Below are 18,328 nucleotides of genomic sequence, written 5' to 3'. Positions count from 1 at the left end.
TGGGGTTTATTTTTTTGAAATCGTCATGAGGTGTTGCATCAGATGAGTGGCATTGGTTATAATATCTGTATCCACCATATATATCAGTGTACAATACCAGAGATAGAGATTTCAGGCACAAGCCATGTCAAAAATAATATTTTGACAATGTAAAAATAATGATGAGCAAGTATTGCAATAACAATCATTCATGGTTCATGGTACATGTCACAATATTTATATCCACAGTCATACATAAAATAAATGGGCCATTCCATTTTTCTGTGATTTTATATTGTCTTGAAGTTAAGAAATAATGGACACCTAACCCAGGTTAACTATGAAGCTGCTACCTTATTGTACAATATTACCATCAGTCCCTTCAATCAGATTGTTAATACTGTAAGTGCAGTTAAGATCTAGTATACTGTGTTTGACCTAATCAGTTATCTAATCATACAACTCAAATTAATCAAACTTCAACAGGCTCCAACATTTCAATTTGGGAATCTAAGTCCTTTTATAAAGACAACAAAAGAAATAAAAAAGGAATTTGATACAGTACCAGTCAAAAGTTTGGACATACCCAATGGGAAAGTGTGTCCAAACTTTTGACTGGTGATGTATATACATTTACATTTGTGTCAAAATTATTTTCTAATGTGCAGTTTCAGTATTTGTTTATTCATGCCACAACCTTATACTTGAGTATTTAGAATTGACATGTCAAGGCTCTGACTGGTGTCCACTGACTTTGTGTCAGTGTGCAAACGGGAAAACTCCTCCCGGAAAGCAGTCTCAAATACATTCAGGATGGATTTGCGAACTTTATCCTTGAAATCTCGGCCCATGAAGACATACAGCAGTGGATTCAGGCAACTGTTAAGATAGGCCAGGCTGGTGGCTAAAGGGACCCCAATAGTGATGACAAGTTTTAATACTTCACTTGACCTATTATCAATGTGATGCCATAACTCAATTAGAGTCATGATGTAAAAGGGAGCCCAGCACAGGAAAAAAGCAGTGATAACAGCAGCGATGATCTTAAAAGGGCGACTTGAGTGGCTGGCCCTGGTACGGTTCCTCCTGAGACGATGGATTATCACAGCATAACAGGAGACAATGACAGTGAAGGGAACAACAAAACCCAGGAGGAAGCGAGTGATGGTCATGGCCTTAAAATTAAGAAGTGGTAACTGATTCACAGACGGTGTTTTGCAGTCATCAGAAAAGCCAAAGTTATTGTAGCAATTGATGATTGTTTCATCATCATATGATGGCCCAGTGTCCCCAATGATGAAGTATGGAAGGCTAAGAATCAGACCCAGTACCCAAACATCCAGACTCACATAGGACACCTCGGGTACACTTCGGTAGTTCTGGGCCCAGACAGACCACACTACAGACACATATCTGTCCAAGCTGATCATTACCAGAATGTAGACACAGGGAAACATGTCCAGAAACCTCACTGTGTTCGGTTTGCACAAGAAATTGCCAAAAGGCCAGTGGAAATCCAGAGCTATGTATGTCACACTAAAAGGAAGAAATGGTGTGAAGAGGAAGTCAGCCAGAGCAAGGATGAGGAACCAAACTGTGTTCATTGTTTTCTTCATCTTGAACCCTGTCACCAAAATAGCTGCTCTGGCTTATGGCTTTTGCTATTTTGATTGTACAGCACTTTGGTCAACTGTTGTTGTTTTACAATGTGTTTTATAAATGTAGCAGGATAGATATTTTCCCAGCTTGGGTGATTGCGGCCGTTCCATTGGTTCCCCTTGCCCAATCAAGAGGGAGGCTAATCTATAAAGGGGAGAAGTGTCCATCTCTCTGCCTCTCACTCTTTGGCTTTGGAGGGCACGCCCACTTCCGGCTGCCGCCCTTCCGTCTGATTGTAGCTCACTGGTTGCAGGTTAATGTGTGTTGGCTGCACTGTTTGTGCTGGTGCAGACTGTTTGGTTGGCGCGTCATGATTTTCATCATTGCAGACTTTTTGCTGATTCCCCCTGGTCTGCCAGAACCTGGTGTTTGATGCATCGTTAACGCTTGTTAACAAATCGCTTTTTGGACGGTACGGTCAGCCATCACGGCTAACCATAGCCTCAGGCTCCATCTGCTCTGCCTGGTCTGGTGTGGTGTTGCACGGTGCGGCTGTCCTGGGTCTGTGTGGCCTGCTGTTCCTTTCCAGCCGCTGCCGTGGCCGCAACAGCTCGTCGATCTGCGCTCGGGAGCGGGTGTGTGTCGGCCTGCTGGCAGCCAGAATCTGGGTCCCAATTGTGGGGTTAATTTAATTTAATTTGATCAACTTTGGGTTGAGTTATCTTTTCTTTTGATTTCCTATTTAGTTTGGTATGGTTTGTAGTTTATTTTGCATTAGTTGTTTTATGTAATTGTGATTCTGATAATTTGTATACATCCATTGTTTAGTTTATTAAGCAGAATTTGGTTATGTTTATTTATTTATTTATTTTTTGTATTTTATTTCATGTGTTTTTTGGAATTATCTTTAATTGTATAATGCTGTTCTTTGTTAGCTTATTTTTGGTTTCATTTTACTTTGGTTAGATTAGAATGAACTTTTTCTTTTTCCTTAGTTTAATGTTTTGGCAGCTCAGGGTTTTGTTGTGTACATTTACTTGGCTGCCAGCAGTATTTTTTTGTTTATTTTTGTTTATTTGGGTTTGGGTTTCTTTTGTGTTGTTAACCCCACTAATTTGTTGTCTCCCTTTTCAGTTGCTGAGAGCTGCCGGTGGTGGTCCCTGGTGTCCTGGTGATGGTTTCCCCTTTTGAGTGTGTGTGCTGTGCACCCCTTTTTTTGTTTTTTTAGTTTTTCACATATGATCGGGGTAATTTTGTTTTCCCTGGATTCCTCTCACTCCCGACCCCCGACTGGTAAGCCTCAGCACCGATCAGGTTCCCCCTTTTTTGTATAGTTTTTAATTGTTATAATAAATAAATAATATATTTTAACTGGAACCACGTCCTGTCTGTCTATTCAGCAAATGAACCTCCGTGCTTTGTGGGTTGTTTCACCACCTTGATTATTCCTAGGGTGAAATTCCCTAGGTGGCGTAGTTGTAAAGTGTTCTAATTACTCCTCGCTCGCTAGTCCTCCCCCTCGTTATATTGCCACAATCTAGCGTAATTGGCAGGATTTGCTTTTGAGGACAGATGTGTGTTCCTTTTAATATTATTCTTGTTTTTTTTGTTTGTTTGTTTTTTTTCCGTTTCCTTTCATTTTGTTTTTTTTGTTAATTGGGGCCCAGAGCTAATTGTATCTTACACCTAACCATTTTTCCTATTTTTGATATATTTTCCAGGCAGAGCAGACGCAGGTCCTGTTGGTGGGATTTGTTAGGAGTCCTGGTAAGGAGCTGTGTCCCCCCTTTCTCTCCCCAGCTTTTTCCATAGGGTTGTTGTATGGAGGGAGAGTTGCAGGAGTTGAGGGATTTGGTAGCTCAGCTACGAACAGATAATGAGAGGCTGCAACAGGAACAGGATGCTGCCGTACGTGGCCCTAGTACTGCGCCTCCAGCTTCTGCTGTCCCTTTGACAGCTTCTTCCATTGCTAGTGCCCCTGCAGTTGAGAGGCTGGTATTTGTACCTCATGAGAGGAAGTGTCCTATGTTTAGGGGAAGGTCAGGTATAGGCTTGAGTGAATGGATTGAGGAGGCAGAGGCATGCATGAAAGCACATAACTTGTCGACACTTGATTGGGCCTTCTTCTTGTTTGATCATCTGGAAGGGGAAGCATGGGATGAGATCAAATACCGTTCTAGTGCAGAGCGGGGGGACCCAGTTAAAATCCTTGCTGCTTTGCAAGAGCTCTATGGTTGTTCTGACTCCTATGTGGCCCTGCAGGAGGCCTTTTTCTCCTGCCGGCAACAGGAGGGGGAGACCTTGCAAGACTCCGGCCTTCCTGCTGGACTTCTCGCTTCTCCTGCTTTGGTTCGGGTGGTGGGGGGCACGGCTTACATTCCTGTCGTCAATGTAGGTAGCACAGACGTGCTGCTTTACCCCCGCACCATCGTAGGTACTTTGGATGAGGTTCGAGTGGTCAGCTTGCCAGAGCTGTGGTCGTTTCTTGGTTTTGCCACCTACTACCGCCGTTTTGTAGAGGGTTTTGCCAGGTTGGCTGCCCCTCTACACAAGCTGGTGGCTACCTTGGGGAGCAAGCGGTCAAAGAAGTCAGAGGTTACAGTCGCTGAGAGCTGGACTGGGGAGTGTAGTCAGAGCTTTGAGGCTCTGAAAACTAAGCTCATCATGGCACTGGTCCTTGCCTATGTGGACTTCTGAAAGGGAGGGCCCTTTCATCCTTGAAGTGGATGCAAGCCATGGCGGCTTGGGGGCTGTGCTTTCACAACAGCAGGGTGATAAGGTGAGGCCCATAGCTTATGCCAGCAGAGGTCTGAGGCCCACTGAGCGCAACATGGTGAACTATAGCTCCATGAAATTGGAGTTCTTGGCGCTCAAGTGGGCCATGACAGAAAAGTTCAGGGAGTACTTGTTGGGTCACAAGTGCATTATCTATACTGACAATAACCCGCTTAGCCACTCTCCTGGAGTGCAGGACTTGGAAGTCATGGTCCCTGGGAAATTGCTCCCCAGGCCATTACAGCAAGCCTTGCAGCCCCACCGCACAGAGGCAGCCCAAGCGGCAGTGGTAGCCCTGCCTCACCATGCTCCTGCCGATATCGGTGCTCTCCAGCATGCAGACCCTATTATCCAGGAGGCCTTGGTTTTCTGGAGACGGAAGCAACGTCCCAATCAGGAAGAGCGGAAATGGCTATCTCAGCTGGCTTTGGCGCTCCTCCGGCAGTGGGACAGGTTGGTTGAGAGGGGTGGTGTTCTGCACCGTAAGATCATCCGCCCTGATGGTGCCGAGCCAGCTTTCCAGTTGCTCCTGCCTGACGTCTTGAAGGAAGAGGTGCAGTCTGAAGTTCACCAGGATCATGGCCATTAAGGGGTTGAAAGAACCTTGGAGCTACTACGGCAGCATTGTTACTGGCCAAATATGTCGTCTGAGGTAGCACAGTGGTGTCAGGCCTGTGAGAGGTGCCAAGCGGCCAAGGATAACCAACCCACCGCCTGTAGCTATCTTGGCCATTTGCTAGCTTCTCGGCCCAACAAGATTTTGGCTATGGACTATACAGTCTTGGAGCCCACCCATAATGGGGTGGAGAATGTCCATGTTATGATGGATGTCTTCAGAAAGTACACTCTGGCTGTTCCCACCTGTGACCAACGAGCCTCCACTGTGGCTCAAGTGTTGGTGACGGAGTGGTTCTCAAAGTTTGGTGTCCCGGCTCGTATCCACTCAGATCAGGGTCGTAACTTTGAGAGCTCTCTGATTCAGCGGCTCTGTACCTTGTATGGTGTTGAAAAGTCTCACACTACCCCATACCACCCAGCTGGTAATGGCCAGTGCAAGAGATTTAACCGTACCCTTCATAACCTGCTGCGCACTCTGCCTGTGTCTCGCAAGTGGGACTGGAGCTCCTGCCTGCCACAGGTGTTGTATTCTTACAATACCACTCCCCATCAGGCAACTCAGAGTCCCCCTTCTTTCTTATGTTTGGGCAGGAGGCTAGACTCCCAGTTGACTTCCTGTTGGGTCGAGTTCAGGAACCTGTTGGTGGCAAAGTCCACGAATGGATTCAGGAGCACCAGAGCCGTTTGCAGTTAGCCTTTGAGGGTGCCTGAGAGAAGCTGAGGATTGCAGCAGAGCGCAGAAAGAGGAACTATGATCAGCATGTCCGAGATGCCCCACTGCAGGAGGGCCAGTTGGTGAGGTTGCGAGACTTAAGTGCAAAAGGCCGCCATAAGATCCAGGATCTGTGGGGTTCAGCTGTGTATAAAGTCTTGAAAGCACCGAGAGAGGGAGGGTCTGTGTATACTGATGACCACACCAAAACACAAGCAGGTCCATCGCATGCAGCTAAAGGCAGTGGTTGGAGCCGGCTCTCCAGAGGGCGCTTTTGCCGCCCCCTTACCATCTCCGGGCCAGCCACAGTCAGAGGACAAGCTCTTGTGTGATGGTTTGTGAGACACAAGGCTCCTCATGCCACTTCCACCCTCCTGTGTCTAACGCAGTCTTAGCTCTCTTTCGGCCATGGAATTAGCCCGGCCGGAATTGTTCCATCGTCGGGGCGACGATGCAAGAAGGGGGGTTAGACTGTAGCAGGATAGATATTCTCCCAGCTTGGGTGATTGCGGCTGTTCCGTTGGTTCCCCTGGCCCAATCAAGAGGGAGGCCAATCTATAAAGGGGAGAGGTGTCCATCTCCATGTGTAGGATTTAATCATTGATTCATAGTCCAAAGCAGAGTGTGGCAGTAATGCACCTAATATGCTGGTTGCCAACCGCTGTTATAAACCAAAAAGAGCAGAGTAAAATATTTTTCCAAACAGAGTGGTACATCCTGTCAGCCGAGGGATTTCCTATCTGTGCAGCTGAACACAGCAGCTCCTCTACGGACTGTTTCTCCATGATGGTCCTGGTGTTTCTTCTGCAGGTTTCACTTCACTCAGCTGGCCGACAGACCCGCTGGTTCTTCCTACTTTAACCTGAATAACACACCGGGGCTCGGTGGTCTGGTTGGATCCAAACAGAGAGCCGGGGCTAGCTGAGAGGCTAGCGGAGGCTAACTGGTTGTGCTTCTTTCCGGTCATGCTGCAGCTTATGCTCCGCTAGCCTTAGGAGCGTCACCACTTTCTGTATCTGTTGTTTCAACCTTAAATCCCTCTAGCGTTTCATATAGTGTTATGGTTGTAATTTGTAGTCACACAGTGTGTGAGTAAATTATTTCTCCACTTCACACATATCTATTTTTAGGGGCAAATGCGAGTGAAATACTCACTCTGTAGAGCGGTCCAGGTATCATCAGATAATTCTTAGTTCTCTTAAAGACGCCAGCGACAGCCGTGCGCGTATGTAAACGGGATGAAGACGGGGTTATAAAACTGAACTTTACATTTCACATCCCTCATTTAAGCCCTACACTTTCACTTTCGTTATTTTCATCAAACTGGACTTTAGATTGTGCATTTTTACCGTCTTTTGGTTTTTGAATTACAAATGAATTACGAATTATCTGATGATACCTGGACCTAGAGCCCAGTGACAGTACACATTTCAATCAAACTTACTTGTGTTTACTTTTCTAAAAATAGACGATGAAATATAGGAAATTAATTTGTTTTACATACAAACTCATCAAGGCTTTTCAATTTACTGATTGAAATTCAAGTGACCAGGCTCAAATCTTGCACAATTTTGATGAGCAACTCAGCCTTATATGACAAACATCATCTGATTCACATGAAATTTTCAAGGTGTGCTCTACAGTTGATATACAGCGACATGATGTTCACTTAATGGGTGTTGTCTAGCACCATATAATGGACTCAGGAAATGATGTTTAACTCCTTCATGCAATGTTAGATAACAGTGAAAAACTGAAGTTACACGTCTTTGTCCAGCAAGTACTCATAACAATGTACATTTAAACATACGCCACATAGAAGTGCAATCAAAGTGGCTGAATAGCACCCCCTACGAAATTGCAGCAAAGCAGCCCCAGCAGCAGGCAAGATAGTGGACAAAGGAGGTGATGTTTATCTCCTTCTTGCACTGTCTGAAAACAGCTCGGGTCTGAAGACATCTACATGCCTGTGACAGAAGCCCTTCGGCTGCGCCGTGGCCCAACACTGCTTGCAGCTTTAATTGTTATTATTATTACTAGTCATATCTCTATTATTATTGTAGTTATTGTTATTATTATTGTTATTATGCTTCTCTGTGTCAGTAAAACATACACTATACAGTGAAATGTCCCTAATGTTTAACTTCTTGTTTTGTTACATGACCCTATGGAAGACAAGCATGCATCAGATTTTAACTAACCAAAGAACTACATAATTATTTAATTACAAAGCTACCTTAAAAGATGGGTTTATTCTTTATTATTGAAATGAATAACTGCTTAACTGAATCCACTTCTACAGTTTGGTCTAGGCAAAAATGTTTCCACAATCCACTCAGTTCTAGTTGACTTCTCTTTTTAATTCAAACACAACATAAAGCAGATATGCAGTGACAGAGGATCACAAATATACTTTGCGTAAACCATTAAAATTATATTGTTAAAGGATCTTGTTTTTTCTCCATGAGAAGAGTGTAAAAAAAAATTGAAATTCATTTTAAAATAAGTTATCATACATTTACTTTGATGTCTAAACTATTTTACAAATAAAATGAACAAATTCATCGTGAATGTTATCCAACTGAGCTTATCAGAGTAATAGCACATGGTATAAAAGCTACTGATAATAACTGACTTTGAGACAAAAGAGCTACTCAACATATTTATATATAATCACAAATGACTGAGGATGACTGGAATACACTTCAGAAGTTTGCTGTCCTTTATCTAGATCTATGTCCTTGATCTAAGAAGCATCTGAAATGTAAAACAGTTCCCTCTGCTGGTCAATTAATATTATGAAGAAAGTCTAACATAAAATGAAAAAGAACAATCAACAACAAAAAGTATACCTTATGATCGACAGCTTGGTAGTTATGGTAAATTATCATGAGGTTAAAAAGAGAAGAAAGCTTGAGCACAGTGCCCCAGATGTAAAGGTGAAAGATAAACCACAACCATGATTTCCTCTTTAATCTTGGCCCTGTCACTAACACAAACACATGTTTTTTAAAGTCATGAGGTGTTGCATCAAATGAGTGGCGTGGGCTATAATATCTGTATCCACCACAGATATCAGTGTACAATACTAGAGAAAGAGATTCCATTGGCGTAAGTCAAGTCAAAACTAATATTTTGATAATGAAAATAATGATGAGCAAGTATTGCAATAACAATCATTCACGGTTCATGTTACATGTCTGTCAGGCCCTCTACCTCTGCTTAGCTGGCAGCCTCTCACCCCCACCATTTCCCTCTCTCTCTCTATGTGTTTGATTGTGTGGAGTCAGGTCAACAGGTGCCAGCCATTATCATCATCCTGCTCTGCTTCAAATACCTGGTCCCAACTTCCACACTCTGCCAGATTGTAGACTCAGTTACTTTGTCAGTCATGTTCCAGCTCCTTAAATATCTTTACCTGTTGAAGCTTTCTGTTAACTCTTGTTTCTATCTGCCTGCAGCATTCCTGGCCTGACTCCTGCCTCTGACTCTCTCCTGATCTACCCGGAACCTGAATCCCCCAAGCCCTGCGGACTCTTCCTGCCCTGCGTCATTCTGCCCATTCCCCTGCTCTGCTCTGCCTTGCTCAGCTCCCTGCACCTGCCCCAGCCTCAGATTCGGCTGCCAGCCTCTGCCTCCACCTTGCCACTAAGATTCTGATGCTCCTTTTTACCTCAACATCAGGTCGTAATAAAACCAATAATCTGATTCCTATTCCTCACCTCGGTCTCTGTATTTTGCACCCTGGGGTTCTCTGTACTAGCCCGTAGCAATGTCACAATATTCATATCCACAGTAATGCATAAAATAAATGGGCTTTCATTCATTTCATTTTTCTGTGGTTTTATATTGTCTGGGGATCAAGGAATAATGGATACATAACCCAAGTAAACTATGCAGCTGCTACCTTATTGTACAATATTACCATCAGTCCCTTCAATCAAATTAATACTGTAAGTGTAGTTACGATCCAGTACTCTTTGCTTAACCTAATGAATTAGCTAATCATAAAACTCACATTAATCAAACTTCAACAGGTTCAAATATTTCAATTTGGGAATCTAAGTCCTTCTATAATGACAACAAAAGAAAACAAAATTAATTTGATACAGCACCAGTCAAAAGTATGGACTAAGGATGTGCAGAGGGCTCAATATTTGTATTTGTTGAGGCAGAAAAAGTATTTGTATTCTAATAAAAGTGGAAAGAAGCTTAAAAATCCTGATTTTGTTTTTATTACGCTTTTAATTTTAGAAAATTAAAGTGTCACAATAAGTGTTCATGAATAAACTACCTTATGAAAGAGTTCCCCACACTGTCTCTCGGAGTCTCCCAGATCATGGACGACTGTGCTGACTATTGAGCTGAAACTTTACTTATCGCCTCACTGAAGACAGAATTCCACCTATTTATACACCCATAACACAGAGACAGCACACCGTGTAATGTGTAGGGAAGAACTTCAAAGGCGATTACTGCTTTGCACTTTTCATTCATTGACTATTTTTTACAACCTAACTTTGTGGAAAGGAGAAGGGGAACAAATGGATATGGAGAGTCCTTTGAGAGCACTTTGCGTATGCCAGTAGCTTTATCTCTGGGGAACACCCCCAACTCTGGGAGTGATGTCCAAATAAGGAAATGTGTGTCATGGAGCAGGTGGATGTGACTCCCCTTGTTGAGACCTGCTGATAGACGTAACAGTGGAGCAGAGGACAGAGACTGAGATAGCGATGTAACCGACCTGCACGCTAGTATTTGACTGGCTTTGGCTTTGATTTTTTTTTCTTCCCAAAAATAAAAATAATTTTTAAAATATTTATATGAAACAAATAAAACCCCCACTATGTGTGCTTTGCCGAATAATGTATTTGTATTTGGGCACACCCCTAGTATGGACACACCTGAAAGTGTGTCCAAACTTTTGACTGGTACTGTATATACATTTACATTTGTGTCAAAATTATTTTCTAATGTGAAGTTTCAGTATTTGTTTATTCACAACCTTATACTTGAGTATTAAGAGTATTAACAGACTTGTCAAGGCTCTGAATGGTGTCCACTGACTTTGTGTCAGTGTGCGAGTGGGAAACCTCCTCCTGGAAAGCAGTCTCAAATACATTCAGGATGGATTTGCGAACTTTATCCTTGAAATCTTGGCCCATGAAGACATATAGCAGTGGATTCAGGCAACTGTTAAGATAGGCCAGGCTGGTGGCTAAAGGGACCCCAATAGTGATGACAAGTTCTAATACTCTACTTGACAGATCATCGATGTAAAACCATAACTCAATTAGATCCATGATGTAAAAAGGAGCCCAGCACAGGAAAAAAGCAGTGATAATGGCAGCGATGATCTTAAAGGGGCGACTTGAGTGGCTGGCCAGGGTGCGGTTCCTCCTGAGACGATGGATTATCACAGCATAACAGGAGACAATGACAGTGAAGGGGACAACAAAACCCAGGAGGAAGCGAGTGATGGTCATGGCCTTAAAACGAAGCAGTCGTAACTGATTCACAGATGGTGTTTCGTAGTCATCAGAAAAGGCAAAGTTGTTGTAGCAGTTGATGATTTTTTCATCGTCATATGATGGCCCAGTATCCCTGAAGATAAAGTATGGAAGGCTGAGTATCAGACCCAGTACCCAAACACCCAGACTCACACAGGACGCCTTGCGTACATTTCTGTGATTCTGGGCCCAGACTGGCCACACTACAGACACATATCTGTCCACACTGATCACCACCAGAATGTAGACACTGGCAAACATGTTCAGAAATCTTACTGTGTTGTTAAGTTTACACATGAAATTGCCAAAAGGCCAGTGGAAATCCAGAGCTGTGTACGTCACACTAAAAGGAAGGGAAGCTGTGAAGAGGAAGTCAGCCACAGCAAGGTTGAGGATCCAAACTGTGTTCACTGTTTTCTTCATCTTGAACCCAGTCACCCAGATAACCACTCCATTTCCGAGCACACCCAGAATGAAAGCCAGGGAGTAGATAACGACAGACATGATGTTGAGAGACCTTCTCAGATCAGCATACTTGTCATAATAGAAAGAGTCATTTCTTCCAGATACACCTGTTGTATTGGTGTGATAGGAAGGTGTAGCAGTCATCTCCATTGTTGTCTTGAGACCTGCAATAGTAAAAGGAAGAATAAATGTAATTTCTCTATCTATCTATCTATCTATCTATCTATCTATCTATCTATCTATCTATCTATCTATCTATCTATCTATCTACACTTGAAAATAATTAAAAATAGCCTATGAAGATGGTGTTCACAAAGATTTGACTTCAACTATGCAAAGTTGTATTAAGTTCCTCTGTTGACAGTCCAAATGGTTACTTCATTATTTTTATTATTGTTATTATTTAATTATTTTCATGTTAACCAGCAAAGTGTCTAAAGAAAAACTGAGGAATTCATTTCCTAACTTTCTCTCAACTTTGTTCAACATAATCATCAATCTGCAAAGAACATCCACATACAAACAGCATACCACTTTTTTATTTTATTGCATTGGTATTTTTATTAAGGCAGGCACGCCCAAATCTCCATTGTTACCAAGGGTGTACCATAGGCATCACTTTTGGGGCCTGTTCTGCTCACTCTTTATGTAAATGAGATTGCCCTTGTTGGTAAAGTGCCATTTTCTCATTCCTGCCATTTGTGGTGCTCTGGACCATACTTAATCAGCTCCAGTGATTGTCTGATGCTCCATGAGCCCCAAACCAGACCTGATTAAAAACTGACTTTAAAAAACGAAAAAAGCCCTTTTTGTCAGCCCATAAGAATTTTGTGCCTCCACAGTTGCTGGGAGGAAAATGCTGCTTTCAGCTCTGTGATTGGTCTCCAGCTATAATTTTACAGAGGGCTGAGTAATTTCAAATGACAGTAAAATTGACCAATCATAATCATATCTTCCCTCTAAATGGGTGGGCTCTGTTGTTGCTATGTATTGAGAAGTTCAGCTCGCTGTGCACTGTGAATGGGTCTGCACCATTACTACGCTGGTATACGTGTGGTGCACCGAGTAGGCAGAGTCTGCACACCATTTGACAGTTATTGTAGCCGGCAGATCCGCTGCCAAATTTAAGTGGCGAGAGGGGCATTTACGTCACCACAAATGCATGGCCCATAAAAACACAAACAAGTCAAGGGAGATTGATAAGGGACTGTTCGTATTTATCAGAGGGAAGGGGTGGCTAGGGTGTGACTTCATTATTTCTTTTTAACTTGACCCTCCCTGCAGCTGAGTTTAAGTTGGGCTGGTAGTTTGCCAAGGTTTAAGAGTCATGGTTGGTCGGCCTTTGCTTTTTATTTTCTCCAATACTACCTTCCTTTCTTATGAATATGAAAAAATATGATTATCTATGGTGGAGGGAGGGTCATGCATTTCCCCCCAATCAAGGAGAAATTTTTGTAGCACCGGGGAGGGTCAAGATAATGAATGAATAATGAAATAATGAAGTCACAACCCAGCCATCCCCCTCTCTCTCATAAATAAGGAACAGTCCAATATTTCACAGGTCTATGTTGGCAAATGTTCCTTTTGTCAGTATCCTGTTTTTCAGTATCTATTAGATTTCCTCAGAAATTATGAAACACCTCCTGGCACATTACTCATCAGGTACAAAACGAATTTAAGCATGTAGCATGTAACATTCTTACAAACACTTCCGGCAAAAACAAAATTAATGATTTTCTCCAGATCCAAAGACATAAAGTAATTACCATAATATACAGTACGTACTCCACTCGGGATTTAATATGGAGAATATCACAGAATACAAATAACTTGGCATCTGACTTGATGATATGTTATTATACCTCTATTATTCTATCAAAATAATTTAACAAAAAAGGTTAAATAAATAATAACATTACCATTCTTATCCTTTTTCTATCCAAATCTGATGCTTTTATTGTCTTATTTCTTCCATGTGGATTCATATCACGCAACAAATATGAAACTCTCAGAATAACAAAGGTACAGTACCTTTCTCAAAGCTCTCCAGTCAGTTGAGGATGTATCTGCAGCAGAAGTAACACCGATCAAACCCTGACCAGTTAATATATCCTAATGTGTGGACATATGTGTTATGTAAACGCACTCATTGAGGCGGAGACACAAGCAGCATGAACTTCTCTCTTTTGAAGCCCATTAACACTTTTCTATAAACTTTGGCTGTTCATGCATTGTGATTAAAAAAGCCACATTTTCTAAAATCATACATTGTCTTCATTCATAGATGAGCTACATAATGTATATGAACTGCAGACACAGTATAGTACTACATCATAACCTTACTATTCCCTTTTATACTATTTATATTACATTAAACCCTCTGTAGCACCTCACACTTTTCCAGTGTTGGTGCTCTTGTGTTTTATCATTTATCATTTTAATCAACATCTGGATGTAAGTTACATATAACATTATGTCACAAAAAAGTCCAAGCAGCATCTGACAATAATTTAGGGTTGCCAAAGAGTTTTATAAAATGGAAGGCAACTCCCTTTCTTCTGCTATCCACTTGAAGCTGGACACAAACTGTGGTGCCTCTTTAAATCTGTCCCTGCAAACAAAAACAGATCTGAAGCAGGGATATGTTTTTTCTAACCTGTTTAGATTTAATTTTAGTATTGAAGATATTGCACAGGCCCCTGTTGGCAAATGTACTGATTGCTCTTTCAATCAGATTTCCTCAGAAATTTCAAAACACCTGTAGGCCTCGTCCCCACCCTCTTTTCTCTTTGCCTGTTTGTTTTTCATTTCCTTTTGAGGTCTTTGCATTTTATATCTGCTGCCTCAGGTTTTACATACATTTTATTGTCCTTAAAACTAGATACATGGCAGGTGGCAATGTACATCAGTGGCATATACAGAAGGTTATCAGTGCAACACAAGAAACAGAAATTTCAGGGTGATTGACTTTGTGAAAATTACTGTACAGACCAATAAAGTCAAACTACAATACAAGACCAAGCAAAAATTTCATACTTCAGTGAGGAAAACTGGTACTGATAACAAGTACTGCAATAACAATCATCATCATAATCAATTAATTTATTATGAAAATAAAAATAAAATCAAATACATTAGAATAAAGTAGTCAAAACCGATTCACAGACAGTGTTTTGTAGTCATCAGACTTTGGCTGTTCATGCATTGTGATTAAATAAAATTTTCACACTTTTTTCAACCATACAGTGCCTTCACTGATAGATGAGCTACGTAGATACACTGGAGTACTACATTATACTCTTATTGTACCCTTTATACCTTTTATTACATTACACCCTTTGCAGCACCTCTCATGTTTTCAGTGGTGCTCTGGTGTTGACTAAATCAACATCTGGATGTAAGTTACATCTTGCCAGAGAGTTTTATAAAATAGAAGACAACTCCATTCTTGCCACTGTCCACTTGAAGCTGGACACAAACTGTGGCGTCTCTGTATCCCTGCAAGCAAAACTGATCTGAAGCAAAGATATATATAGCATTGAAGGTATTGCATAGGTCAAGATTGGCAAATATTCCTGTTGCTCTTTCAATCAGATTGTTTCAAAAATTTCAAAACACCTATGGTGACAGTGGAAGTTTTGAACATGCACAAAATGGCAGCACTTTATTATCAGTCAAATACGTCTAATGAATCCACAACGTACATTCAGTAAAACATACACATACAATAAAATGTCCCCATATGCCTAATGTTTAACTTGTTTTGTGACATGACCCCATGGAAGACAAGCATGTCACAAGCAATCCACTTATGCAGTTTGGCCTAGGCAAACATGTTTCCACAATCCACTCACAGTTCTAGTTGACTTCTCTTTTTAATTCAAACACTACATAAAGCTGATATGCAGTGACAGAGGGTTACAAATGTACTTTACATAAACCATTAAAATTATATTGTTAAAGGATCTTGTTTTTTTCTCCATGAGGAGAGTATAAAAAAATTGAAATTCATTTTAAAATGTTGTCATACATTTACTTTGATGTCTTAACTATTTCACAAATAAAATGAACAAATTCATTGTGAATGTTATCCAACTGAGCTTATCAGAGTAATAGCACATGATATAAAAGCTACTGATAATAACTGACTTTGAGACAAAAGAGCTACTCAACATATTTATATATAATCACAAATGACTGATGATGACTGGAATACACTTCAGAAGTCTGAAGTTTGCTGTCCTTGATCTATCTATCTATCTATCTATCTATCTATCTATCTATCTATCTATCTATCTATCTATCTATCTATCTATCTATCTATCTATCTATCTATCCATCCATCCATCCATCCATCCATCCATCCATCCATCCAGTATATATGTATATATGAGTATATTTATAGAGAGAGATTCCAGGCACAGTGTTTTGTGACATTATGTGATGAATATGAAATGTGCACTATTAGTGGAAAAATGGTCCAGTAATAGTCAAATAATAATCCAAATTATATTTTAATAATGGAAATAATGATAACAATAGGAATAGTAGAGTTGGTCACTAGGACTAAAAAGATTAAAATAAAAATAAAATTGAATTATCATTTACATTGTGTACATTAGAACAAAGCTTTACAGGTTCATGTTATGTCACAATACAGCACATATACCAAAGTCATACAGAACACTGAATAAGTGTAACTTATGTTATAACTATAATGGAAGTTACAGTCAATAAAATAAACAAATAGTAATAATAGTAATAGTTTATTTATAAGAATTGATCTATTACTGATTGTTTAGGTAATTTTTGAAAGCAAAAAAAAAAAAAAGATTCCAGCCTCAAAAATGTGAACATTTGGTGGCTTTCTTTATCTTCTATGACAGTAAACAGAATATCTTTGGCTTTTGACTGTTGGTTTGTCAAAACAAGCAATTTGAAGACGTTACCTTGGTTTTTGGGAAGGAAAATTCTATGGTGGCCCTGAGGACCAAAACACAACATCATTTAAGAAAACGTGTTAACAAAACTGAAAACACAACATTTTACAAAACAGAAATGTTGTTTTATTGGACAGAAAATCAAGGTTTGGTCATTAGTTACTATGCAGAACTAAATACCGTAGTCTTGTCTCCATCTTGTCATTTCTACTACTTTTAAGTGTGTTTTCTGAGTGCGAAGGGACATTTTATATATTTTACTATTTTATATGAACACTCATTCAATCTCTTCTTCCATTCTTTCAACCTATTCATACGATTTGTGCTTTGACACTGCAGAATTATGAAGCAAGTTTCAGGAAACAGCAAATGACATTGTCCTTCTGTCAAGAGAGACCTTGATTTTTTAAGAACTGAAACTGAATTGACTTGGCTTCTGTCCAGTCTAAAACAATGTTGTTGTGTTTTCAGTTTTGTAAATGTGTTCTCTGAAATGTTCAATTTTCTTAAATTTTGTTGTTTTGTTTTCTGATTTGTTACAGTAATGTGTTTTGCACCTCTGGGCCACCATAATTTCCACACGTTTTTATAGACTAAACAAATAATTGATGAATCAAGGAAAAACAAAAAGCATTTGATAAACCAATTATGAAAATAATTACATTACTCAGATTATGGCAGAAAATGCATGTACTGAGGGTGGGGGTAAAAGACATACCACTCCCCACCCCCCTAAAAAACCAAACAAACAAGGATGAAAAGATCGAACTAAACTTAGTATGCCATGCAACTGTTACTTTAAGGATAATAACTACATACTAACTATAATATGTATTTATTACATGTACATTATCCTGTTATTATGCTGAATAACAATTTAACTGTTTTCAATTCAACTGTTTAACAAAGTATGCAGTACATATGCAGCAGTCAAAATTCAGTTCACATGACAAGTGGCAAAAATGATCAATGGCAAATGTGGCTGTTAGAAATAGACATTTCATGGTGATTTACTTTGCAAAAATTACCACAGAAGAAAATAAGTTATACTAAACCTGCATAACTAGATAGTGTAATTGTCCACTTCACTTTCAATTAGTATGCACCCCAAATAATGGGAATGGGATCAGTGGCTGGGTTGAGTTGGGTGTGAGGGGGAAGCTAAGTGGTTGTGTGTGATGGTGACTTTGCTGAGGAAATTAACTTGCAATTAGACTATCGGTGCAGTGGTTCAGCAATACTATTTAACACTATAGATTCTATTAATTAAAATCTGTTTGTTTACAGCCCACTATATGCTATGGCAAGATAGGCATGATGCTATTTTGTAAACTGCCATTATTACAGTTTCTTTGCTGTCACATAGAGGCAGGAGCATAGTAATTAACATCTGTAGCATATATGAGAAATCACAGTTCCCTTTGTCAACAAAACCTTATTTTTTGTAGCCTGTGTTGCACAAATTTAACCAAAATCTGTGACTGTCTTCAGTAACAATAAGCCATGGTTCAGCAAAAATGTTAAATCTCTGTGGGTTACGAAAAATGACACGTTTAAGTCCAGAGATAAAGAGCTGTACAAAATATCCAGGTATGAGCTAGAAAAAGCAGTAAAGAAAAGTAAATCTGAATATAGTGCCAAACTGGAGTAAAAGCTAAATAGCAATGACAGTAGAGTGGTTTGGCAGGGATTAGAACAGATTACTATCCGCAAAGCAAAACAAGATGAGG

At 40.4% G+C, this 18,328-nt stretch overlaps 2 protein-coding genes and 1 long non-coding RNA gene across 4 annotated transcripts; 1 reads left to right on the top strand and 2 right to left on the bottom strand.

Moving 5' to 3' along the window:
- Positions 1 to 677: 677 nt before the first annotated feature.
- LOC121905463 (chemokine-like receptor 1) lies at positions 678 to 1,724 on the bottom strand. Its single transcript, XM_042423700.1, has one exon. It carries the CDS (start codon positions 1,593 to 1,595, stop codon positions 678 to 680), a length of 918 nt encoding a protein of 305 aa, XP_042279634.1. The 5' UTR covers positions 1,596 to 1,724.
- A 28-nt stretch (positions 1,725 to 1,752) lies between these two features.
- LOC121905330 lies at positions 1,753 to 9,514 on the top strand. Of its 2 annotated transcripts, none has more exons than XR_006098397.1 (4): positions 1,753 to 2,255; positions 2,713 to 2,871; positions 3,300 to 3,345; positions 9,145 to 9,514. It is a non-coding gene; the product is annotated as an uncharacterized LOC121905330 (long non-coding RNA). The 2 variants fall into 2 exon arrangements; XR_006098396.1 differs by having other exon boundaries at positions 1,760 to 2,213.
- Positions 9,515 to 10,588: 1,074 nt separating this feature from the next.
- LOC121905305 (chemokine-like receptor 1) lies at positions 10,589 to 13,725 on the bottom strand. The gene is made up of 2 exons (XM_042423483.1): positions 13,690 to 13,725; positions 10,589 to 11,822 (listed from the first exon to the last, which is right to left on the bottom strand). Exon 2 carries the CDS (start codon positions 11,806 to 11,808, stop codon positions 10,690 to 10,692), a length of 1,119 nt encoding a protein of 372 aa, XP_042279417.1. The 5' UTR covers positions 11,809 to 11,822; positions 13,690 to 13,725; the 3' UTR covers positions 10,589 to 10,689.
- Positions 13,726 to 18,328: the final 4,603 nt, after the last annotated feature.

Source organism: Thunnus maccoyii, chromosome 10 (assembly GCF_910596095.1).
Source record: "Thunnus maccoyii chromosome 10, fThuMac1.1, whole genome shotgun sequence".
Classification (NCBI taxonomy): Eukaryota; Metazoa; Chordata; class Actinopteri; order Scombriformes; family Scombridae; genus Thunnus; species Thunnus maccoyii.
The sequence above is the reverse complement of the archived record's forward strand: the minus strand, read 5'-3'. Positions and strand labels throughout refer to the sequence as shown.